We start from the raw sequence: 26,740 nt of genomic DNA, 5'->3' as shown, positions 1-26,740 counted from the left end.
AAGTGTCCCCACAACTCCTTATTTGGGGAAAAAGCTTTCGTAGTTGTGGAAGTAGAGGGAAGCTGCTGGGGAAGAGGTCAGGGGAAAAAAACGGGACTGATGTCTTACGCAGATTTTCTATCAGATACTTTTCAGTTCATGACTGTTCATTGAGTAGTTCCTTGTACTTTTGTCTCTTGCCATTGAATACTATATCCTATCCTATACAGGTAGCCCTCGACCTACCACAATTCATTTAGTGACGGTTTCAAGTTACAACGTCACTGAAAAATGTGACTGTGGATGACCACTTTTCAAAGTTACAACTTTTGCAGCCTCCCAAAGATCGTGTGATCAAAATTCAGATGCTTGGCAACTGCTTCATATTTATGACCGTTACTGCATCCCAAGGTCATGTGATCATGTCATCGTGATCATGATGTGATCATGTGTGATCACGTGATGACGTGATCACGTGATCATGTCATCCCCCTTTTACGACCTTCTGGCAAGCAAAGTCAATGGGGAAGCCAGATTCGCTTCACAATCAGGGTATTAACTTATCAACCGCAATGATTCACTCAACCACTGTGGCATGAAAGGTCGTAAAATGGGCCAAAACTCACTTAACAGAGGAATTTGGGGCTCAATTGTCGTAAGTCGAGGACCACCTGTACTAAAACCATTGATACTAACTGTTCAAGTTAAAAAAATAAACCGTTTCAATTACTTCTCCGTTACAGTTACATATTCAAACAAAAAAAAAAAAAATATTGATACAAATGCAGATACAGGTAAATCGGGGGTCTGCAAACTTGGCTCTTTTAAGACTTGTGGACTTCAACTCCCAGAGTTCCTTAGCCAGCTTATTTTTTTATTTTATTTTATTTGTCATAACATTATATACAGGAACATATATTGAAAGGAAACAATAGGACAGGAACGGTAGGCACTTTTGTGCACTTATGCACACCCCTTATAGTCCTCTTAGGAATGGGGTGAGGTCAGTGGTAGACAGTTTTTGGTTAAAGCTTTTAGGAGTTGGAGAGGAGACCACAGAGTCAGGTAAAGTATTCCAAGCCTTAACAACTCTGTTACTGAAGTCATATTTTCTGCAATCAAGTTTGAAGCGGTTGACATTAAGTTTGAATCTATTGTTTGCTCTTGTATTGTTGCTATTGAAGCTGAAGAAGTCCTTAACAGGAAGGACATTGCAATAGATGATTCTGTGTGTTAAACACAGGTCTTGTCGGAGTCGGCGGAGTTCTAAGTTTTCTAATCCCAGGATTTCAAGTCTGGTGGGATAAGGTATTTTGTTGTTGTCAGAGGAGCGGAGAACTCTTCTTGTAAAATATTTTTGGACTCTTGTAAAATATTTTTGGACTCGTTCAATTGTATTAATTGTATTAATATGCAGACCCCTGAGGTAAATCATCATATATGATGTTGTGACAAAATAAATAAATAAATAAAATAAATAAATAAGTACGACCACAAAACGGATCAGATTATTCTGCTGCCAAGCAAGACAGTTAAAACTAATGGAATGGTGCCCAATTTTACAACAATTTTGCCACGGTTGGCTGGGGGATTCTGGGAGTTGAAGTCTTCCAGGCTTAAAGTGGTCAAGGGTGGAGGGGACCCTTGGACTAGAACGCGGGTCTCCAACCTTGGTCCCTTTAAGACTTGTGGACTTCAACTCCCAGAGTCCCTCAGCCAGCTTTGCTGGCTGAGGAACTCTGGGAGTTGAAGTCCACAAGTCTTAAAGGGACCAAGGTTGGAGGACCCCTGGACTAGAAGGCCTCCAAATCTCTATTCCGATTCGGATCCCCTCCCGCGAGGCTGCTGGAGAGTCGCCCTTCTTCCAAAGCCTGGAAGGCGCCGCAGGAACCGCGAGCGCAGGTTGTTTAAGCTTCCTCTCTTCGGAGTGGGACGGAGCATGCGCGAGAGAGCTTCGACGGCCGTCGCCTTTTGCAGAGAAGGGGAGGGAAGGAGGGGAGGGAGGGAGGACGGCGGCCTCCGGGAACATTTTAAAGTGGGAGCAAGAGAGGAGAGAAGACGCTCTAGGAAGGGGCGCTCTCTCGTCCCTAGTCCCAGGTTTCCGAAGGCTTAGAGCCGGGAGCGAATTGCAGCTGATCCCGGATCCCGACCGGGACGAAGCGCGATCCCGCTTTTCCCGGGAAGGAAACGGGGAGGGGAATCGGCTGCTGAGCCGGCGGGCTCGCAGCCGGCTGGCTGAAGCCTCGAGAGGAAGAGGAGGAAAGTTGGGGGGGGGGGATCCCGGAGCGGGTCCTGGCCGGGCTGCCCCCGGAGATGGCGGAGAGCTGCTCCCGGGCGGCGGTGGCGGTCCTGGATGGAGGCTTCCAGCTCAACGCTCCTCGGTCCCAGGAGCGGAGGCTGCAGGTGAGCGGATTTCTCCCCCACACACACACCGGAGGATCTCCTCGTGGCGTGCTTTCCTTTATTAACTAGTCGCCCACCTCAAATGCAGGCGGTATTGGAGCAATAGAAGGGATTTTGGTTTCCCTCCACTTTCAGTCCCAGAGTCCCGTTTCCCCGCCCAGATTATTCCAGGGGGAGAAGGGAAATCCCCAGGGAATTCCCATCTCCAACTCTGGATCTAAACACAGCCCAGTTTTGGAGGCACAAATCCAGGTTGAGACTTTTGGTTTCCCTCCATTTTCAGCCCCAGAATCCTCTTTCCCTGCCCAGTTTGTTCCACGGGGCAGAAGGGAAATCCCAAGGGAATTCCGATCTCCCACTGTGGACTATGGGAACCCAGAGTGGGATGGAGCCCATTCAGTGGCTCATGTGATCGGCTGTCGCTGGGGTGGGGGTGATTTTATTACATTAATAATCCTTATGATTTATAGAATAGAATAGAATAGAATTTTTTATTGGCCAAATGTGATTGGACACACAAGGAATTTGTCTTGGTGCATATGCTCTCAGTGTACATAAAAGAAAAGATACCTTCATCAAGGTACAACCTTTACAACACAATTGATGGTCAGTATATCAATATAAATCATAAGGATTGCCAGCAACAAGTTATAGTCATACAGTCATAAGTGGAAAGAGATTGGTGATGGGAACTATGAAACGATTAATAGTAGTGCAGATTCAGTAAATAGTCTGACAGTGTTGAGGGAATTATTTGTTTAGCAGAGTGATGGCCTTCGGGGGAAAAACTGTTCTTGTGTCTAGTTGTTCTGGTGTGCAGTGCTCTATAGCGTCGTTTTGAGGGTAGGAGTTGAAACAGTTTATGTCCAGGATGCGAGGGATCTGCAAATATTTTCACGGCCCTCTTCTTGATTCGTGCAGTATACAGGTCCTCAATGGAAGGCAAGTTGGTAGCAATTATTTTTTCTGCAGAACCGAACCAGACAGTTATAGAGGTGCAAATGACAGACTCAATAATTCCTCTGTAGAACTGAATCAGCAGCTCCTTGGGCAGTTTCAGCTTACTGAGTTGGCGCAGAAAGAACATTCTTTGTTGTCCTTTTTTAATGATGTTTTTGATGTTAGCTGTCCATTTGAGATCTTGCGATATGATAGAACCCAGAAATTTGAAGGTTTCTACTGTTGATACTGTGTTGTCAAGTATTGTGAGAGGTGGAAGTATGGAAGGGTTTTTCCTAAAGTCTACCACCATTTCTACGGTTTTGAGTGTGTTCAGTTCCAGATTGTTTTGGTTGCACCACAAGGCTAGTCGTTCGACCTCTCGTCTATATGCGGATTCGTCATTGTCTCGAATGAGACCAATCACTGTTGTGTCATCTGCGAACTTCAGTAGCTTATATTGATACATTGACCATCATTTGTGTTGTAAATGTTGTACCTTGATGAAGGTATCTTTTCTTTTATGTACGCTGAGAGCATATGCACCAAGACAAATTCCTTGTGTGTCCAATCACACTTGGCCAATAAAAAATTCTATTCTATTCTATTCTATTCTATTCTGATTTATATTTTTATTAGTTTTACTGATTTTAAATGTGGTTTTTATATTCTGTAATCCGCCTTGAGTCACCATGGCCGAATAGGCGGCAGTATAAATTTAATAAATAAATAAATATAACACGGTCCACTTTTGGAGACACAAATCCGGGTTGTAACCATAGAAGAGACTTTGGTTTCCCTTCACTTTCAATCCCAGGGTGCTGTTTACCGGTTCAGATTATTCTCCGGGGGGAGGGCAGGGATTTTTGCTACCGGTTCTCCGAACCACCCGCCGCCATCGGATCAGGTGATCCGGTCCGAACCGGGAGCATTTCACCCCTGATCCGTATGCATCTGTGAACGCTTCCAAATCTTTAGAAAGGCTACTATAAAAGCCACTGGTAGTATGTCACGTCAGAAAAGGACCATTTTACCTCTTGCAAAATTTAACTTTCAAGGAATTGGAAATCTGGAAGGAAATTTTATGGGACTTCTGCTGAGGAACATCTGTCCTTTGACTTTCAGGGTTTGGTGTCCTTTGAAGAGGTGGCTGTGTATTTCACGGAGGAGGAGTGGGCGCTGCTGAATCCCAGCCAGAGAGCCTTGCACGAGGAGGTCATGCTGGAGAATTCTAGGAATGTGGCCGCTCTAGGTAAGGACCTGTTTTGCTTTGGATTCAGGTATTTGTGGAAAACCTTTGGTTGCCATAAGTGCTCAGAAAGCATCTTCCAGTTAGGAGAAGAACATCCTGGGACTTTTCTAAGGCCAAAATAATATATATATATATATGCCCTGAATGTCTCTAACATCCGTTCCTTACAAATAGCCACTTTTCTAGGTTGCTTAAGAACCAGTGGCAGTTCTCTTTTTCTATTATTATTATAAATTTTATTGAACTTTAACAATTAAACAATTTTCATTCAACTCTTGTGCATGACTAAAAATATGACGTGAAAATATTTACAGATCCCTCACATCCTAGACATAAAATGTTTCAACTCCTACCCTCAAAACGATGCTATAGAGCACTGCACACCAGAACAACTAGACACAAGAACAGTTTTTTCCCAAAGGCCATCACTCTGCTAAACAAATAATTCCCTCAAAGCTGTCAAACTATTTACTAAATTTGCATTACTATTAATCTTCTCATCGTTTTCATCACCAATCTCTTTCCACTTATGACCGTATGACTGTAACTTTTTGTTGTTATCATTAAGGGTTAAATTGCAACCTATGACCATCATTTGTGTTGTAAATGTTGTACCTTTGATGTATTTTTTTTTCTTTTCTCTTTTTCTTTTATGTACACTGAGAGCATATGCACCAAAACAAATTCCTTGTGTGTCCAATCACACTTGGCCAATAAAATTCTATTCTATTCTATTTATATATCATCCCATTAGTGTTCTCCTATACTCTATATAATTTTACTAAATTATATTACTAATTCGAATTAGAATTTCTAATTCTTACTAATTCTATTATCTGTTATTTCCCCTTTTTTCCAAAAAAAAAAAAAAAAAGAACCAGTGACAGTTCTCATACTAGTGTGTTTAGTCAAAAGGCCCTTGTTTGCAAACCAGATGTAAAGCTGAGAACTGGCATTGTTTTCCCTCAGTGCTTTAGCCCAAGAAGCTCCTTACCGTAACCAACATATTGAACTGGACCCAGAGGCAAACTGGTAACCAATGTAGCTCACACAACGGTGGCATCACATGTGCCACCCTAGTGCTCCAAGCGCTGTGCACGTAGCTGCATTCTGCACCGGTTGTATCTTCTGAATGCCCTTCAAGGGTAGCCCAATGTAGTACGCGTTGCAATCATCCAAGCAAAAGATGACTATGGCGTGAGTAACTGTGTGCAGGGCCTCATGATCCATGTAAAGGTGCAACTGAAAGTACTACACAAAATTGCGTGAAAACCTTCCTAGCCACAACTGCCATCTGCTCTTTGAGCAGGAGTCGCAAGTCTAGGAGAATTCCCAGGTAACAAACCAAGTCTCGTCGGGGGAGGGTAGAACAAACCTATTCAGAACTCAAGATGAAACGTAATCATCTATTCAGAACTCAAGATGAAACGTAAGGGCCGGTTTAGCTCACGCTGGTAAAAGCCTGTTATTAAGAACACAGTAGCCTGCAATTACTGCAGGTTCGAGCCCGGCCCAAGGTTGACTCAGCCTTCCATCCTTTATAAGGTAGGTAAAATGAGGACCCAGATTGTTGGGGGGGCAATAAGTTGACTTTGTAAAAATATACAAATATACTAATATACAAATATTAGTATATTTGTATAAAAATATACAAATAGAATGAGACTATTGCCTTATACACTGTAAGCCGCCCTGAGTCTTCGGAGAAGGGCGGGGTATAAATGTAAACAAAAAAAATAAAATAAAAAATAATCGGATCCTGAGGTCCTTTGCACCTACAGCCACTCCATCTTGCCAGGGGTCTGCTGAAGTCTGCTGTCTCCCATCCAGACCCTTACAGCTTTATTTCCTTTTTTTTTTTTCATTTTGTTCTCCATCCCCCCCCCCTTCCTGTTGAGGATTCAGTCTTTTGGCCACCAAAGAGCAGAGTGGGGTTTTTTTCCGCAAGAAAAAATAAACAGAAATTCCTCATGAAATGAAAGTGGGGAAGAATCCAAAAGAACACAGTGCCTCAGCCGGAACCATAAGTAAAATGAAAATTTGGTGTCTTGAGCTTGTCGATCGAAAGGTCGGCAGCTCAGCGGTTTGAATCCCTAGTGCTGCCATGTAACGGGGTGAGCTCCCATTACTTGTCTCAGCTTCTGCCAACCTAGCAGTTTCGAAAGCACGTAAAAATGCAAGTAGAAAAAATAGGGACCACCTTTGGTGGGAAGGTAACAGCGTTTCATGTGCCTTTGGCGTTGAGTCATGCTGGCCACATGACCACGGAGACATCTTTGGACAGCATTGTGTCTTCGGCTTTGAAATGGAGATGAGCACCGCCCCCTAGAGTCGGGAACGTAGCATGTATGTGCGAGGGGGACCTTTACCTTTAGGCAGATGAAATGGGCAGAATCTTGGATATGCGATAATAACGGTTGTTCTTGCTTAACTGACTCATTGCTTAGCGACCATTTGAAGTTACAATGGACCTCCCAGAGCTAATTATGACCTGTTTTTGAAGTTCCCTTTTAAATGTTTTTTTTTGTTTGTTTATAATACATACAAAGAAAATACAAAAGTAAATAGTAGGGAAAATAGGGAAGGGAAAGGGGGAGAAAAAAAAAGGCATTGATTTTCAACTCCCTTTGCTGCAGTAGAATAAGGCATTAACATCAAACCTCAACTTAATAGTTAACTATTACATAATAGTATAAACTAGCCATTTCTACAGCAAATCTATCTAATCTGTAAAACCCAAAATCAACGTTGCATTTTTTTTTCTACCTCCAGCACAAAGTCCAGAAGTGGTTTCCAAGTAAAAGAAGTATTTATATATTTTATTTTCTTTGATCAAAGCTGTCAATTTAGCCATCTCTGCTATTTTTGAAGCCATTTGTCCATTGTGGGGTTCCAGGTGACTTTCTATTTCTGTGCATAAAGTAGACTTGCTTTGGTCAACATATATATAACAACAAAGCTCAAAAAACAAAATATTTCAGGTCTTTTTCCATTAAATCAAAAAAAAAAAGTCTCTGGTTTTCTCTTTATATTCACTTTAAGAATTTTAATTTTCTGTATTAAGATATGTATCCTACTCCAATATCTCTTTGCTTTATCATACGTCTGCCATAAATGATAAATGAACTGTTTTTGAAGTTCTGATCAAAGCCTGCCTACCTCCATGGTTGCCGACTCCCAACCTGCAGGTCACTTGATAGCATTTTGGGCCCTTGGCAACTGGCTTTATGTTTACAGCCAATTGCAACATCCAACACAGTCATGTGACTAGAAAATTTGGTATTTTTTGTTGGTTTCGGGTGTTTACTTTTGATTCCTGGCAATAAATGCCCATAGGAGCAAACCGATTTGCTTAACAATTGCCACATTCATTTAACGAATGCTGCAAAGCACATCATAATATTGGGCACCTTCACGCGGTGATCCATTTAATGACCACCACAAGCTACAATATTAATCATATTAATTAATTAATTAATTAATATTAATTAATCAATTATAGTCAAGAATTACCTGTAACGGATCCGCTGTTTTTCTCTCATGTACGCAAATGACTAACTTTTATTTTTCATTTTCTTCAAATCAGCTTTTGGGCTGGAGCACGAGAACTACAAGGAGCCCAGCATAATCGTATTCCGAATGATCAAATCTGAAGAAGACACGCCGGTTGATCAAGAACCATCGCAAGGGCGTAAGAAAAGCTGTAAAGCGAATGGAGGGAAGGAATCTTCTGGATACAGTGAAGTCCTTTATCTCCCAACCCAGGAAGTTGACCAACAAGAAGAAGAGGGGAAATATCTCAGATATAGCAAAGAAGACAAAGAGAACTCTGATTTCACTAAATATTGTGCAACCCAGACTGAAGAGGAACAATGTGAATATCAAGAGGATGGGCAAAGTATCAGCTCTACCTCCTACCTTGCTTTACATCACCCATCATACATCCAAGAGACATCATACGCATTTATAAATTCTGGGGAAAATTTTAGTTTCAGCCGTCATATAATTTCCCATAAAGAGGAGAAGCCATATGGATGTGGAATGGATTTCAGTAAGAAAAGATTGCTTCTTTTACCTCCTCCCCAAGTTCCTCCAAAGGAGAAACCCTATCAATGTCTTTGGTGCGAAAAGACATTCACTCAGAGAGGGAACCTCTCTATACATGAAAGGATCCACACGGGGGAGAAACCCTATCAATGCCTGGACTGTGGGAAGACTTTCGCCGAGAGAACCAACCTTGTCACGCACAAAAGGATCCACACGGGGGAGAAGCCGTACATATGCCTGCTGTGCGGAAAAAGGTTCAATCAGAGCGGTCACCTTACGAGGCATCAACGGACCCACACGGGAGAGAAGCCGTATACGTGCCCGCGGTGCGGGAAGAAGTTCAGCGGGCGCGCCAGCCTTCTGAAGCACGAGAGAAGACACGCGGAGGAGAAACCGTACCGATGTACGGAGTGTGGGAAGAGCTTCCACGACCTCGGTGTCCTCGATTACCACAAAAAGATCCACACGGGCGAGAAACCGTACAACTGTGCGGAGTGTGGAAAGAGCTTCAGGCGAGAGTCTCACCTCGCGAAACACCGAAGGATTCACACGGGGGAGAAACCCTACCAATGTTTGGAGTGCGGGAAGAACTTCCATCTGAAAAGCAGCCTTCTGCAGCATAAAAATATTCACACGGGGGAAAGGCCCTACCGGTGCTCGGAATGTGGGAAAGGCTTCAGTCAGAACAGCACTCTTTTCCAACACAGAGCGATTCACACAGGGGAGAAACCGTACACGTGCCCGGAGTGCGGAAAGAGCTTCAGTCAGAACTACAAACTCTTGCAGCACAAAAGGATCCACACGGGGGAGAAACCGTACAAGTGCGAGGAATGCGGGAAGCGTTTCAGTTGCAGCAGTGACTTCAGCTGCCATAAAAAGATTCACACGGGGGAGAAACCGTATAAATGCCTGGAGTGCGGAAAGGGTTTTAATAAAAGGAACTGCCTTACATCCCATAAAAGGAAACACACGGGAGAGAAGCCCTATCAATGCACCGAGTGCGGAAAGCAGTTTTCTTATAATTTTGTCCTCCGATACCATCGACAAACCCACACTGGAGAGAAACCGTATAAATGCACGAAGTGCGGAAAGGCCTTCAGTAGATGTTCAAATCTTAAAATCCATATAAGGATCCATACGGGAGAAAAACCATATAACTGTCCGGAGTGCGGAAAGAGCTTCCGTAAGGATAGTGACTTTATTCGTCACAAAAGGATCCACACGGGAGAAAAACCGTACAAGTGCCCGGAGTGCGGGAAGAGCTTCACTCAGAACGCAAACTTAATCAAACACAAAAGAATTCACACAGGAGAGAAACCGTACAAATGCGCGGCGTGCGGAAAAAGCTTCAGCCAGAAAAATCACCTTTCACAACACCAACAGACCCACAAAAGAGAAAAATCCTAACTTGGGAGTTTTATTCCAAATGTGTTTTGTTTTTTTCTCCAAGAGGGACCCTACTGGAAAAAAAAACACATAAAAATATGTAGTCTGTTAATATTCAGTTGGAAGAGTCTTATCAGGCCTAACGGAATCCATGTGAGGGAACTATAAAAAAATGCACAGTGTGGGAAGAGATTGAGAAAGAATTCTGCCCTTATTTTCCAGAAAATGTCTTCTTTTGGGAGGAATGTCTGGATGGTGGAGAAAACTTTCAGAACCATCACTGGAATAGAATTGGCAAAGAAAATGTGTTAAATTAAGGGTCTCCAACTTTGGCCACTTTAAGACTTGTGGACTTCAACTCCCAGAGTTCTTCCCTCAGCCATGCTGGCTGGGGAATTCTGGGAGCTGAACTCCGTAAGTCTTAAAATGGCCGAGGTTGTAGATCCCTGTTTATAATAATAATATCAGAGTTGGAAGGGACCTTGGAGGTCTTCTAGTCCAACCCCCTGCCCAGGCAGAAAACCCTACACCATTTCAGACAAATGGCTATCCAACATTTTCTTTAAAATTTCCAGTGTTGGAGCATTTACAACTTCTGCAGGCAAGTTGTTCCACTGATTAATTGCTTTAACTGTCAGGAAATTTCTCCTTAGTTCTAAATTGCTTCTCTCCTTGATTAGTTTCCACCCATTGCTTGTTCTATCCTCAGGTGCCTTGGAGAATAGTTTGACTCCCTCTTCTTTGTGGCAACCCCTGAGATATTGGAACACTGCTATCATGTCTCCCCTAGTCCTTCTTTGTTTGACAAAGAATGCTTGAAAGAGCCCCTAATAGGAATCATAGCATGGAATTGCAGTAATGTCTCAGGAATATTCAGGCTGAATAGTCTAAAGTTGGCAAGAGATATTCAGAAAAGGGCTAATTTAAAAAAAAAATCTATTGGGAACACCTGGTGCTCTGTGGATTCAGCCAAAAGAAGGAAAAACCAGAAAAGTTTTTTAACTTGTATTGAGCAGTTCCTGGTATGCAGGGGTCCTTGGTGCTCTCTGAGCTTGGTTGTTTTGTTGCAGGTGTTTCATTACTAAATTGCACTGATGGCATTACCTAGTGTGGTAATGAAACATCTGCGAGAAATAAACAAGCTCAACCCTGAGCTATAAATATTCTATTACTTCCTGGTAGTTTATCTCTTTTGCCACTGAATTTTTGATATGTAACTCAAGACCTAAAAGTTTAATTTCATTTATTTCCTCATTTTTTTTGGATGTACATACAAAGAAAAAAAAACTAATGTTCGTATGAATAAAGGTATAAAAATATAAAACACAGTAAAAAGGAGGAACAAATTTCAATATAAATACAGACGGATAGCTGAGAAGTCTTCAATTACCAGCAGTTTCTATATCAAATGTCCAATATATTCTATAATAAGTTACAGCAACACTATAAAGATATCCAGCTTCTAGTTAAGGTGTCTCTATGAAAATATTGTGGATTAGCACAATGTGCAAATCATGGAAAAAGTTTATTTATGGGACGTTATATAACCCTAACTGCTCTGAGAGCTTAAGGGAAGGTGTGGGGGGGGGGTGATACCACTGTGGTAGCCCTGGGATAGAGTAGGAGAGGCAGAAGAGGCTCCAGGCATCCCCATCAGTCTGAGGTGTGTGTTTTTTTATTTGCATTTATATCCCGCCCTTCTCCGAAGACTCAGGGCGGCTTACACTATGTCAAGCAATAGTCTTCATCCATTTGTATATTATATACAAAGTCAACTTTTATTGCCCCCCCAACAATCTGGGTCCTCACTTTACCTACCTTATAAAGGATGGAAGGCTGAGTCAACCTTGGGCCTGGTGGGACTTGAACCTGCAGTAATTGCAGGCAGCTGCTATTAATAACAGACTGTCTTACCAGTCTGAGCCACCAGAGGCCCCTGTGGCAAAAGTGGTTTTAAAGCCACTTTGATCCCATGATGCCCTTTTGTGGCTTTTACTGGTCACCCCCCCACCCCAAGGTTCTGAATTAAGCTTAATATAACTGTTGCTTTGATGCAAATTGGAGCGGAGTGCAAGAGAATAACCTTGTCACACAGATACCAAACAAAACAGAAGTGCAACTAACTAACCTCTTTTTCCATTGGGTGTAACTCAGTTTGGGGGCGATGGCGCAGTGATTAGAATGCAGGTACTGCAGGCTACTTCTGCTGACTGCCGGCTGCCTGCAATTTGACAGTTCGAATCTCACCAGGCTCAAGGTTGACTCAGCCTTCCGTTCTTCCGAGGTCGGTAAAAACCCAGATTGTAGGGGGCAAGAGGCTGACTCTGTAAAACCGCTTAGAGAGGGCTGTGAAGCAGCCTGTGAAGAATTCTATTGCTATAATAGCTATTGCTATTTCTTAGCAGGGGCATAGTAAGATATTTATAGCAAGAATTCCTCCATCATTGATTGCTAAAGTTCAGAGCATCCTTGATCTTCTAGTCTAGAGGCCACAATACTTTTGGGGACCAGGGACCAGTTCCATGGAGAGAGTTTTTTTCGGTGGATTGGAGGGAACGTGGTTTTCCATGCTGCCTGCATCCCATGGATGGGGCATCGCTTTTTTTTGTGGCCCAGTTTCTGGTATGCCACGGCCCGGCACCGGGCCACGGATTTTTTTTTTTTATTTGCATTTATATCCCGCCCTTCTCCGAAGACTCAGGGCGGCTTACACTATGTTAGCAATAGTCTTCATCCATTTGTATATTATATACAAAGTCAACTTATTGCCCCCAACAATCTGGGTCCTCATTTTACCTACCTTATAAAGGATGGAAGGCTGAGTCAACCTTGGGCCTGGTGGGACTAGAACCTGCAGTAATTGCAAGCAGTTGTGTTAATAACAGACTGTCTTACCAGTCTGAGCCACCAGAGGCCCCGGTTTAGTCCGATTGTAATTGGGGGACCCGTTTTAGTCCAATTGTAAGACAAAATCCTCAGTTTAAGTCCAGAAGAATCCATTTCCAACCTCCTGTAAGAGAGCCCTGCAGTAGGTAGGTAGTCCCACAGTTGAACCCAGAATTGATGTTGCTAAGTGACAGATGTGTTAAGGGAATTTTGCCCGATTTAACAACTTTCCTTGCCACAGCCGTTAAGTCAATCAACACACTTGTTAAATTAGTAATCCGGTTGTTCAGTGAATATGGCTTCCCCCATGGAACTTTTTGCTTGTCAGAAGGTCGCAAAAAAGGGAATCCCATGCCCCCCCGGGATGCTGCCATAAATATGTCATAAATATGAGTCAGTTGCCAAGCGGCTGTATTTTGATCATGTGCTGTAATGGTTGTAAGTGTGAGCAGTGGTCCTAAGTCACTTTTTTCAGTGCCACTATAGAATGGAATGGAATGGAATAGAATAGAATAGGAACAGGAACAGGAACAGGAACAGGAACAGGAACAGGAACAGGAACAGGAATAGGAATAGGAATAGGAATAGGAATAGGAATAGGAATAGGATAACAGAGTTGGAAGGGACCTTGGAGGTCTTCTAGTCCAGGGGCCTCCAACCTTGGCAACTTTAAGCCTGGAGGACTTCAACTCCCAGAAAGCCCCAGCCAGCTGGCTGGGGCATTCTGGGAGTTGAAGTCCTCCAGGCTTAAAGTTGCCAAGGTTGGAGGCCCCTGTTCTAGTCCAACCCCCTGCTTAGGCAGGAAACCCTACACCACTTCAAACAAATGGTTATCCAACATCTTAAAAACATCCAGTGGTGGAGTATTCCTAAAAGAACCGTTGGAAGTCGAGGACTATCTGTATGTATTTTATTTATTTATTTTGTCAAACCCAACAGTATATATAATTATAAGCATGAAATAACCACACAACATGAATACAACCAGAGGGAACATTAGGACAGGGATTAGACAGCTGGTGCTCTTATGCACGCCCCTTACAGACCTCTTAGGAATGGGGTGAGGTCAACAGTAGACAGTCTTTGGTTAAAGCTTTGGGGATTTGGGGATGAGACCACGGAGTCAGGTAGTGCATTCCAGGCATTAACTGCTGTATGACCAGCAGTGGCCACCTGCAAGGGAAAAAGGCGCAGATAGAGAATAGAATAGAATTTATTGGCCAAGTGTGATTGGACACACAAGGAATTTGTTTTGGTGCATATGCTCTCAGTGTACATAAAAGAAAAGAAAAAGAAAGAAAAAAAATACCTTCATCAAAGGTACAAAGAATAAAGTAAATGTACAAAGGTACATTTACAACACAAATGATAGACGCAGAAGACCTTTTAAAGGTGTGTTTGTAACAGAGTTGTTAACGCTTGGAACTCACTACCTGACTCCATAGTCTCTACTCAAAACCCCAAAATCTTCAACCAAAAACTGTCTACTATTGACCTCATCCCATTCCTAAGAGGACTATAAGGGGCGTGCATAAGAGCAGAAAAGTGCCTACCGTTCCTGTCCTATCGTTCCCTTCATTATAGTATTATATGCATACTTTTACCTATATATACTTTTTCTCTCATGATGAATTATTGTTTATGTTGATGATTGTATATTTTTTTTTATTTTATTTTGTCACAACAATATATGTAGGTATCATACAAAAAGATTATATAGTAAATAAACACATATATGAGTAAATATTAGGAGGTATAAGCATATATATATGTAGGAAGAAGAAAAGAAAAAACAATAGGACAGGAACGGTAGGCACGTTTGTGCGCTTATGCACGCCCCTTATGGTCCTCTTAGGAATGGGGTGAGGTCAATAGTAGAAAGTTTTTGGATAAAACTTTTAGGATTATGGGAAGAGACCACAGAGTCAGGTATATATATATATATATATATATATACATATATATATATATATATATATATATATATATATATATATATATATATATATATATATATATATATATATATATATATATATATATATATATATACCTGACTCTGAAAACATATATATATATATGTTTTCTGAGGTTTTCACAGGTGTTTGTATATAGGTCTTTGGTTGTTCGGGTTTTCTCCACTGTAAAATTGGAAATGTCTTGGCGACGTTTCGACGAAGTCTCATTCGTCATCTTCAGGCTTCAGCTTCGTGCATATACTGTTGTGACAAAATAAAGAGAGAGAGAGAGAGAGAGGTTTAGCCTCTCTAGGAAGAGGCTCTCGCTCGCCTTCCCAGAGGGGAGGGGGCGTTGCGCTGCTTGGCTGGGTAGTGGGGGGGCGGGGGAGAGTTGCCGCTCCGTTTTTCCAAAGCGAAACCATTTGAGAAAAGGAAGCGGGGGTGGGGGGGGGGGAAGAAGGGAGGATATTTGTTTTCTTTCATACACACACACACCCCCGCTTTTCCCGGGAAAGTGGAGGCGGCGGCGAAGGGGAATCCGGAGCGTAGCGGGCAGGAGAAAGGAGGAGCGGACTTGGCGCGGCGGAGCAGCCCGGTGGCCTTGCGGAGGAGGAGGAGGAGGAGGTCGGGAGCAGCGGCGCTGAGCCAGAGGAGGAAGCGAGGGAGCCAGGCGGGAGAGGGGTCCCCAAGGAACCGCAGGGCTCAGTGGCTGAAGCGCTTCCTCCGCTTTGGGCTCCCGGGCGGTCTGCAGCCGCCTGCAACGGCTGGTTGAAGCCCCGGGAGGAAGAGGAGGAGAAGGAGCTCCCGGGGGTGTGTGGAGGGATCCCGGAAAGGCTGCTAGCCGGGCTGCCCCCGGAGGTCTCTCCCCTTCTCCCTTGACCGGCTCTGATGCAGGTCCCATCACTAGAAGATGCTCTGGTTTCCCTTCCAATTTAAGTCCTCGAATCCCGTGTTTCCCCCCCCCCCCAGATTACAGGTAGTCCTCAAGTTAACAGTTCATTTAGTGACCGTTCAGAGTTGCAACGGAAGGTGTGAGGGTCTCCTTTCCTGGGAGGAAGATCCAGTTCCCTTACCCGGCTCAGGTGCGGGTCCCATCGATAGAAGATGCTCTGGTTTCCCTTCCAGTTTTCAGTCCCAGAATCCTGTTTGCTTCCCCGCCCGGGTTACCGACAGCCCTCAATTTACAACAGTCCGTTTAGTGACCGTTTGAAGTTGCAAGGGAAGGTGTTAGGGTCTCCTTTCCTGAGGGGGACGATCCAGTTCCCTTGTCCCCCTGCCCCCGGCTCAAAGGCAGGGCCTATCGATAGGAGATGCCTTGGTTTCCCTCCAGTTTCAGTCCCAGCGTTCTCTTTGCTCGTCCAAATTAGAGGTAGTTCTCGACTTACAGCAATTCATTTAGTGCCTGTTTGAAATGATGGTAGAAAGTGAGGGTCTCCCCTCCTGGGAAGAAGATCCAGGTCCCTTGCCCTGCTCAAAGGCAGGTAACCGTAACCGAATTGGAAGGGACCTTGGAGATCATCCAGTCCAACCCCCTTGCTCACAGGAGACCTGTACTAGAGTTTCGAACTGCCGATATTTCTGATCGACAAGCTCAGTATCTTAGCCACTGAGCCACCTAGTCAGGCTATAAACAATGCTCTGGTTTCCTTCCACTTTCAGCCCCAGGTTCCCATCCAGATTATTCCACAGGAGGAAGAGGGAATCCCAAGGGAATTTGCATCTCCAACTATGGATGTAACACGGTCCACCTTTGGACACACAAATGCAAGTTGGAAAATAGAAGAGACTTTGGTTTCCCTCTATTTTCAGTCCCATAATTCTCTTTCCCCACCCAGATTATTCCATTGGAGGGAGAGGGAATCCCAAGGGAATTTGCATCTCCAACTATGGGTGTAACACGGCCCACCTTTGCAGACACAAATATAAGTTGTAACAATAGAAGAGACTTTGGTTTCCCCTCCATTCCCAGAATTCTGTTTTCCCCTCCAAATTATTCCGCAGAGAATCTCAAGCAAATCTCCATCAAGGGATATTGTCCAGTTTTGGAGGCAGAGAAGAATCCCCTTGTTCCAATGTTTCATTGTCTTAATTTTTGCCCTTCTTTGATCCTGGCTATATTTTTAAGTTGCAGGGCCAGCTGATGAAGATGACCACAGTATCTCCTGAAGGCGGAAAAGATCTTTCTAGTTTCCCTCTGGAGCAGCTTTTAGGTTTCTCAGAGGAGGATCCAAATCGGGTATTGTTGCCAGGTAATAATAATTTAATAATAATAATTTAATTTAATTTAAGGTAAGGGAAAATTGCTTCCGCAGGCAGTGAACCTGGAGTCATTTCATTCTGGTGTCTCTTCTACACGTCATTCTGGCTTTAATTTTTAGCGTGTTCCAATTGCGTATTCGGCCAGCTTCCAAATATTCCCAAAAAGGAGCCGTGGTGGTGCAGTGGTTAAAACAGAGTATTTATTGCAGGCTAACTCTGCCCACTGCCAGGAATTCGATCCTGATCGGCTCAAGGTTGACTCAGCCTTCCATCCTTCCGAGGTCAGTAAAAATGAGGACCCAGATTGTTGGGGGCAAGAGGCTGACTCTGCAAACCTCTGTACAGCACCGTGAAGCGGTATATAAGTTTTAAGTGGTAGTGCTGTTGCTATTCTTTATCCAACTCCTTTTATCTTGATCACAGGGAATCCAAGGCTATTGATGGAAACCACTGAAACATCTTCTCCATGTGGTGGAGCTGCAACAGCTCAGGTGGGTAACCTCATTAGGGCAGGAACCAGTGGTGGGTTTCAAAAATTTTTACTACCTGTTCTGTGGGTGTGGCATGGCTTGGTGGGCGTGGCAAGGGACTGTGGGGGGCGAATCGTTATTCCCCAGGGAATCGGAGCGCAATTTAGGCATTCTCCTGGATGCACGGCTGTCTTTAGAAGACCATTTGACAGCCGTCGCCAGGGGAGCTTTTCATCAGGTTCGCCTGATTCACCAATTGCACCCTTTCCTGGACCGGGACGCGTTATGCACAGTCACTCATGGCCTCGTCACTTCCCGTCTGGATTACTGCAATGCTCTCTACATGGGGCTCCCCTTGAGGAGCACCTGGAGGCTCCAACTGGTGCAGAATGCGGCTGCGCGGGGGATTGAGGGAGCTCCTCGTAGCTCCCATGTAACACCTCTTCTGCGCAGGCTGCATTGGTTGTCGGTGGTCTTCCAGGTGCGCTTCAAGGTGTTGGTTATCACCTTTAAAGCCCTCCATGGCATTGGACCGGGATATTTACGGGACCGCCTGCTGCCGGCAGTTACCTCCCATTGTCCGGTACGTCCAGTGCGTGCCCACAGGGAGGGTCTTCTTAGTCAATGTCGGCTGGCGGCCCCCAGGGGAAGGGCGTTCTCTGTGGGGGCCCCGGCTCTATGGAATGAGCTGCTGGTGGGACTCCGTCTCCTCCCTGATCTCCGGACCTTTAAACGCGAGCTCAAGACTTTCTTTTTTCACCAAGCGGGGCTGGCCTGATTGATTTTAGTATGGGGGGTTTTAGTGGGTTTTAATAGGGTTTTACTAAGGTTTTAGTTTTGATAAATTTTAGCTAATATTTTAAGTATACAGCGATTGAATCAGTTTTTTAAACTTGATATTGTATTTTAATTTGTTAGGATTCTTGTCGTTTTATTGGCTGTACACCGCCCTGAGTCTTCGGAGAAGGGCGGTATAAAAATATGAATAAATAAATAAATAAATAAGATGTTTTCTTAAGCACAACCTACTGAAGAGTTAATCCTCCAAGGCAGATCAAATTTAAAACCAAAGCTATGGAAGGTAATACTGCTTTCGCTGCAGGGTTATAGTAACAGAATCTTGCAAGTCTGCCTCACTTTATCTTGATGAGAACTAAGCAGTGCAACACCTGAGAAATGTTCTCAAATTACATTTCTGTCCCAGACTCGGATTTCTGTTGTAGGACCATTATCCTGGTAGGAACTTTGCCTCCTGGCCCATTACATTCATATTGAGATACTGAGTTTATTTAAGGAATCAGTTCCTTTATTGAAGGAATCGAGTTTCTTGAACCTGCAGTGGATTAAATTAATTTATTTAAAATAAATCCTTTGTATCTGAGGAATGTGTGAAACAAGGAATTAGCTAGCAAAAAAATGAAAGCACGGAGTCATTTTAAATTTGTTAAGTTCTATTCAAACATTAATAGGCCAACTCATAACCAATTAAATAAATTGGAGCAGTTACACTGTGGCACATGTCGAAGCAGATCCAGTTAAAAGTTCTATATATGTGAGGTATGGATTTTTTACATCAAAATAGCATCTTGTCTGAAAAAAATGGAAGTTTTGACCAGGGGTGAAATGTAAAATTTGTTACTACCAGTTTTGTGGGCGTGGCTTGGTGGAGGGGTAATGTGACTGGGTGGGTGTGGCCAATATTTTTTTTTTTACTTTTAAAAGCATTTTTTCTACAACCTCTTCGGCCGAAGAGATAGTAGAAAAAATGCCTTTAAAGGGTTCTGACGATCTCAGCTGAGCCGCGCGATCATGAGAGGCTTTTTTTTTTACTTTTAAAAGCATTTTTTGGCTGAAGAAAAAATGCTTTTAAAAGTAAAAAAAGAAACCTCTGATGATCGTACAGCTCAGCTAGGCATGTGGGGCGGGGGGCAGGGATTTTTGCTACGGTTCTCCGAACCACCCACCGCCATCGCTACCGGATCAGGCGATCCGGTCCAAACCGGGAGCATTTCACCCCTGGTTTTGACACAAAAGGAGATGCGACAAGCTGGTTTATCCGAGATGAATTGCAAAAGGAAGAAATTCTAAACAGACAGGTAGCTGGTCAGAGAGACAGCTATTAAACCTAGCAGTGCATTGTGTCAGAAAAGGAGCATTTTCTCTCTTGTGAAACTTATTTTTTTAGGATATTGGAAATGTGGAAAGGAGGTTTCTGGCACTTCCGCTAAGGAACATATATCTTTTGAATTCCAGGGCTTGGTGTCCTTTGAGGAGGTGGCTGTGTATTTCACGGAGGACGAGTGGGAGCTGCTGGATCCCAGCCAGAGAGTTTTATATGGAGAAGTCATGTTGGAGAATTCTAGGAATGTGGCCGCTCTGGGTAAGGATCCCTTTTGCTCTGGGTTCAGTTAATTGTGGAAAGTCTTTTATCATCCAAATTATGACAGCATGTTCAAGGTTGAGGGAGACATTCTGTTTTCAGTGGGTTTTTTTAATTGTCCAGAGTAAATAAATGGAAAAATTGGGTAGATGCTTCCCAGGATCCTTTCTCAGCGGAGTTTATATTCTCCTCTTGCTTCAAGGTTACTTATTGATCAGAGGAGCATCATGCTGAAAGGGATCTTCTGATTCTCCTCTGCCCAGTTCGCTTAACTATTCAAGAGAAACAAAGGTCACGCAGGCGAAAACTGCTTTTATAGGATAGTCAAGAGAATCCTGCAAGTCTGAATGAACTTCCCTGCCCCTCTCCCTCCTTTCTGAGAATAGTGAAGGCCTTGTCTGAGAGGTTTTCTCATATTACAGTTTTGCTTGCGACCTGGGTTTCTTTTATCCGACCTTATATCTCCTGAGTGGCTCTTTCGGCTTGTCTTTCAAGGTCATTTCTTCTCCCTCATCTGTCTCAGTCCTCCCTTCCATGTACCCAGAGGAATTTGAGTCTGGACCATAGGAATGAAGTACAGAGGAGCTGCTCCAATTTGCAAGCCCTGAGTATCAGAGGCCGTCTCGCAGGGTGGATTTGATTTAAATCAAGTCGATTTAAATCATGATTAAATCTTGCTTTTAGAATAGAATAACAAGAGTTGGAAGGGACCTTGGAGGTCTTCTAGTCCAACCCCCTGCTTAGGCAGGAAACCCTACACCATTTCAGACAAATAGTTATGTAACATCTTCTTAAAAATTTCCAGTGTGTGAGCATTCACAACTTCTGCAGGCAAGTCGTTCCACTCATTAATTGTTCTGACTGTCAGGAAATTTCTCCTTAGTTCTAAGTTGCTTCTCTCCTTGATTAGTTTCCACCCATTGCTTCTTGTTCTACCCTCAGGTCCTTTGGAGAATAGTTTGACTCCCTCTTCTTTGTGGCAGCCCCTGAGATATTGGAACACTGCTATCATGTCACCCCCAGTCCTTTTTATTAAACTAGGCATACCGAGTTCCTGCAACCGTTCTTCATATGTTTTAGCCTCCAGTCCCCTAATCATCTTCATTGCTCTTCTCTGCACCTTTTCTAGAGTCTCAACATCCTTTTTACATCATTTAAATCACTAGTAAGAAGGCTTGATTTAAATCAACTCCATTTAAATCATAATTTTTAAAGAGCAACTATCATCTCTGTCCCGCAGCGGCTCCTCCTCTGACCTGCTGTTGACTCACCGACAATCCCATTCACTTTAATGGGACAGCTGGTGATGTGGCAGTGATACAGCAAGGTGAAGGACGTGGCAGGCAGCAGCTGAGTAGATGCTCGCTAAGAGGCACTGCCATGATGGATCTGAAATGGCAGGTTGTTGTGACTCGTCCTCCCTCCTCTCCTCAGCCAGGCCCCTCCCGTCTCCAACCGGGCCTTTTATCAGACTCCAAGTCTGATAATGAAGATGAACGGCCTGTCATGTCTCCAGCCCCCGGCCGTGGCCCCATGCCCGGAGAGGATTCCAGGAGTGAACGGACAAGCCCGATAAACTTCACTCATAAAGCATGTGAGCAGGAAGCCAGCCAGGTGCTGGAATTAATGACAGCAGATCCACCTGAAGACAATTCAGTATGGGAGGACCCTCGCTTCCAGAGATCTGAGAGGCGACGCCAGCAGAAGGAGGGGTGGGGCAGGCCTGGATAAATGTTGAGTCATGGAGCCACACCCCACAGCCTATATAAAGGACCTGCTTTTGGCATTCCAACCTTGAGTCAAGCAAAGTCTTAGCTAGTTTGCTGATATCAGACCCTATCGCTGAAGTCACAATTTGGACTCCTGCCTGCCCTGATAAACCTCGAAGGAACTTGGCAAGCTGCAAAGGCTTCGTTGCCAAGTCTGTTACGGACTTCCTTGACCCGTGCGTCAGAGTGGGAGTGGGACACGACACAGGTGCTCTTTCAATGTAAGGACTCATTCCTGCTGGTAGTTAGAATCTTTAATATTATTTGCAAACAAAATGAAGATTACCTATTTAGCTTGTAGAGTTTGGATTCATTGAATGAGTTTACCAAAAATGTAAATATTGCAGAATATGCAGCCTCATGCTACCTAACTAAGCTCCATTTCATGCTGAATAAACTAAATTATTAATGTATCTTAAATAGAAAACTATCTTTAGATAGATTTTTACTCCAAAAGCATTTTATTAAAATAAATTTGATTAAAAAAAAAAGATTTAAATATTTAAAAATCTGAGGGTTTTTTTAAAAAAAAAATCATCAATTTTTATCCACCCTGCCGTCTCTAGAAGCCACAGATCTTCTACCTCTCTAGAAAGGGAATAATGGACTTTCAATGTAGACCAAACTAGGAAATCAAAGTCATCATGCATAACAATATTACTTTTATTATAAAATTATGGTAATTGAATCTAGCAAGCCTAAGTGCATTCCTTCCTTCTCCCTTCTGCCCTTTATTTATTTGTTTGTTTGTTTGTTTGTTTGTTTGTTTGTTTGTTTATTATTTAGACTTTTATACCACCCTTCTCCCGAAGGACTCAGTGCGGTGTACAGCCAAATTAAAAATATACAATATACAATATTAAAACAACAAATTAAAATAACATATTATATAATGGCCGAAAAATTTAAAAGTTTAAATGTAAAACCGTCAGATTGACCCCAATAAAACACAGTACCCCAATTTAAAATTATTAAAATTCAAATTTCAGAATTTAAAAATTAAGAGTTAAAAATTAAGCCAGTCCCGCTTGGATGAACAAGTACGTTTCTCTTTGTGATAACTAGGAAGATATTTTTCTGAGACAATTTTCCTTTGTGGAAAAACAGCAGAAATATGTAGTCTGTGGAATAATGTTCAGTTGGAAGAGTAGCCCTATCAGACCTAAAGAAATCCATGTGGGAGAACCACAAAAATGCACAGTGTGGGAAGAGGTTAAGAATTCTGCCCTTATTTTCCAGAAAAAGCCTTCATTTGGGAGGAATGTCTGGATGGTGGAGAAACCTTCAGGACCATCACTGGAATGGAATTGGCGAAGAAAATGTGTTAAATCAAGGGTCTCCAACTTTGGCCACTTTAAGACTTGTGGACCTCAACTCCCAGAATTCTTCCGTCAGCCATGCTGGGTGGGGAACTCTGGGAGTTGAAGTCCACGAATCTTAAAACTTGCCAAGTTTGAAAAGAAATATTGGAAAGAGGAGAAAAGATCTAGAAAGCTCTAAATAAAAATGTCAAAATAGCATGGAGTTGAAATGATGGTCTCAGGAATGTTTAGGCTGAAGTTGGCAAGAAATATTCAGAAAAGCGGCTTTCTTTCAAGGGCATTTCTTCTGCCCATTACATCACCTCCTCCATCTGCCTCAGTCCTCCCTTCCATGTATTCCTTCCTTCCTTTTTCTTTGTGAGAACTAGGAAGGTATTTTTCTGAGCTACTCCTGAGACTCAGCTCAGGAGTGAAATAATAGAAAAATAATTGTAGCTCAGGTTTTAGATTTTGGCAGTTGGTTTGCTCTCCAAATTTGTTTCGATCTAGTTTCTGAACTTCTCGTTACCAGACTAGGTAACATCAGCAGCGGGATTCTCTTGTCCTGTTCTCCTTAGTTTATAAATGTCTTGTGTGCCACTTTGGTCGTGTGATTGGTTGTTCATTTGGAGCTATATTTAAATTCCGAGCAGCTGATTGGTTCTCTTGTTGATCAGTCATTTGAATGGTCTGGTTTCTTACGAAGTCGTATGCTAGGCTAGCTAGTCTAGAGAAAAGAAGACCTAGAGGTGACGTGATAGCAGTATTCCAGTATTTGAAGGGCTGCCACAAAGAAGAGAGGGTCAACTTATTTTCCAAAGCACAAAAGGACAGGACAAGAAACAATGGTTGGAAACTAATCAAGGAGAGAAGCAACCTGGAATTAAGGAGAAACTGCCTAGCAGTGAGAATAATTAACTAGTGGAACATCTGGCCTTCAGAAGTTGTAGGTGTTTCATCACTGGAGGTTTTGAAGAAAAGACTGTCTGAAATGGTATAGGGTCTCCTGCTTGAGCAGCAGGTTGGACTAGAAGACCTCCAAGGTCCCTTCCAGCTGTATTCTGATTTGAGATGGATAGAGATAAGCGGATGTGGATAGTTGAAGCATCTTTGCGATTGTAAGTTTGAGTAGACTGTCAGCTTTTGTTCATATAATCAAAGATGTGTTGCAACAGCTGTAACTCTGGAGACAGGGGGGTGGGGATAGTAACTACCATTTGTTCAATGCCATTGTGACTTTGAATAGTGACTGAACAAATGGTCGTAACTTGAGGCCTGCGAGTATATAAGGGAACCATGCAAACCATCTTGGATATGCGGAAATCAGAAGGACACCATTTTCTTTGACGAATGTAACAATTAATTCCCCCCCTCTTTTTTTTTTTTTTTCCTTTTCCAAATTAGCTTATGGGCAAGAGCATGAGAATAACAAGAAGCTCAGCATGGTGGTATTCCAAATGATAAAATCCGAAGAAGACGTGCTTGAAAATCAAGGACCATCACAAAGGAGTACAAAAAGTTGCATAATGAATGAAGGAAAGAAATTTTCTCCTACTGGTCACAATGAAACCCGTGACCGCCTAATCCAGCAAATTCCCCAACGAGAAGAGGGAAAATATCTCAGACGTGCCAAAAGAGACAGAGAAAAATCTGATTTCAGTAAATATTGCCCAATGCAGAATAAAGAGGAAGAATATGAATATGAAGAGAATGGGCAAAGTATCAATCCTATCCCCTCTCTTGCTTTACATAACGCATCATACATCAAAGAGACACCGTATGCATTTATAAATTGTGGGGGAATTTTCAATTTGAACAGTCATCTTATTTCCCATAAAAATGAGGAACCACATGAGTGTGGGAAAGAATTTAATCGGAAACAGTTGCATGTTTTACCCCAAAAAAATCCCTCAAGAGAGAAACCCTATAAGTGTCCGCAGTGTGAAAAGACTTTCACCCAGAAAGGTAAACTTGCCATACATGAAAGGATCCACACGGGGGAGAAAACCTACAAATGTCTGGAGTGTGCAAAGATTTTCACCGAGAGACGTAAGCTTATCATACATGAAAGGATCCACACGGGGGAGAAACCGTATATATGCCTGGTGTGCGGAAGGAAATTCAGTCAGAGCGGCCAACTTAACAAGACATCAGCGAACTCACACAGGGGAGAAGCCGTATACGTGCCTGCAGTGTGGAAAGAAATTCAGCGGCAGTTCAAACCTTACGATCCATGTAAGGAGACACACGGAAGAGAAACCGTATATCTGTTCGGAGTGCGGGAAAAGCTTCCGCGACAACAGCGTCCTTGTCTGCCATAAAAGGATCCACACCGGAGAAAAACCGTACAAATGCGCGGAGTGTGGAAAGAGCTTCAGTCAAAACAGTAGCCTCTTGCGACATAAAAGAATTCACACAGGAGAGAAGCCGTATCAGTCCCTGGAGTGCGGAAAGGGCTTCCGTCAGAAAAGCAGCCTTTCGCAACATAGAAGAATGCACACAGGGGAGAAACCCTACACGTGCCCGGAATGTGGAAAGACCTTCAATCAGAGCAGTCATTTTATTTGCCATAAAAGAGTTCACACGGGAGAAAAACCATACCAATGCATGGAGTGTGGAAAAGAATTCAGCCAGAACAGTAGCCTTTCGCAACATAAAAGAATTCACACGGGAGAGAATCCATTCAAATGCGCCGAGTGCGGGAAAAGCTTCAGTAAAAACTATAAACTCTTGCAGCACAAAAGAATTCACACGGGGGAGAAACCGTACAAGTGCAAGGAATGCGGAAAGAGCTTCAGCTGCAGCAGCTATTTTATTTGTCATAAAAGGATTCACACAGGGGAGAAACCGTATAAATGTCTGGAGTGCGGAAAGGGTTTTAATAAAAGCAGCCGTCTTACGTCGCATAAAAGAAAACACACGGGAGAGAAGCCATATCAATGCACGGAGTGCGGAAAGAGATTTTCTTATAATTTTGTCCTCCGATACCATCAACGAACGCATACCGGGGAGAAACCATATACCTGCCTGATTTGTGAGAAGAAGTTCAGCGATGCTCAAACCTTAGAATCCACATCAGGATCCACACGGAGAAACCACATAAGTGTCCGGAGTGTGGAAAGAGCTTCCGGAAGGACAGTAACTTTATTTGCCATAAAAGGATCCACACGGAGAAAAACCATACCAATGCATGGAGTGTGGAAAAGTATTCAGCCAGAACAGTAGCCTTTCGCAACATAAAAGAATTCACACGGAGAAACCGTACAAATGCGCTGGAGTGTGGAAAGAGCTTCAGTCAAAACAGTAGCCTTCGCAACATAAAAGAATTCACACGGGGGAGAAACCGTACAAGTGCAAGGAATGCGGAAAGAGCTTCAGCTGCAGCAGCTATTTTATTTGTCATAAAAGGATTCACACAGGGGAGAAACCGTATAAATGTCTGGAGTGCGGAAAGGGTTTTAATAAAAGCAGCCGTCTTACGTCGCATAAAAGAAAACACACGGGAGAGAAGCCATATCAATGCACGGAGTGCGGAAAGAGATTTTCTTATAATTTTGTCCTCCGATACCATCAACGAACACATACCGGGGAGAAACCATATACCTGCCTGATTTGTGAGAAGAAGTTCAGCGGGCGTTCAAACCTTAGAATCCACATCAGGATCCACACGGGGGAGAAACCACATAAGTGTCCGGAGTGTGGAAAGAGCTT

General features: G+C 43.2%; 1 protein-coding gene across 1 annotated transcript; it reads left to right on the top strand.

Moving 5' to 3' along the window:
• Positions 1-2,044: 2,044 nt before the first annotated feature.
• Positions 2,045-26,254, top strand: LOC131190465 (zinc finger protein 91-like). Its single transcript, XM_058167788.1, is given in 9 exon segments — positions 2,045-2,382; positions 4,447-4,573; positions 8,160-10,016; positions 15,602-15,708; positions 16,982-17,099; positions 17,533-17,600; positions 19,833-19,959; positions 24,434-25,164; positions 25,166-26,254. Coding segments are annotated over 9 exon segments (4,314 nt in total). The 5' UTR covers positions 2,045-2,292.
• Positions 26,255-26,740: the final 486 nt, after the last annotated feature.

This window comes from Ahaetulla prasina, chromosome 2, assembly GCF_028640845.1.
Source record: "Ahaetulla prasina isolate Xishuangbanna chromosome 2, ASM2864084v1, whole genome shotgun sequence".
NCBI lineage: Eukaryota > Metazoa > Chordata > Lepidosauria > Squamata > Colubridae > Ahaetulla > Ahaetulla prasina.
This window is presented reverse-complemented; position numbering and strand designations above follow the sequence as displayed.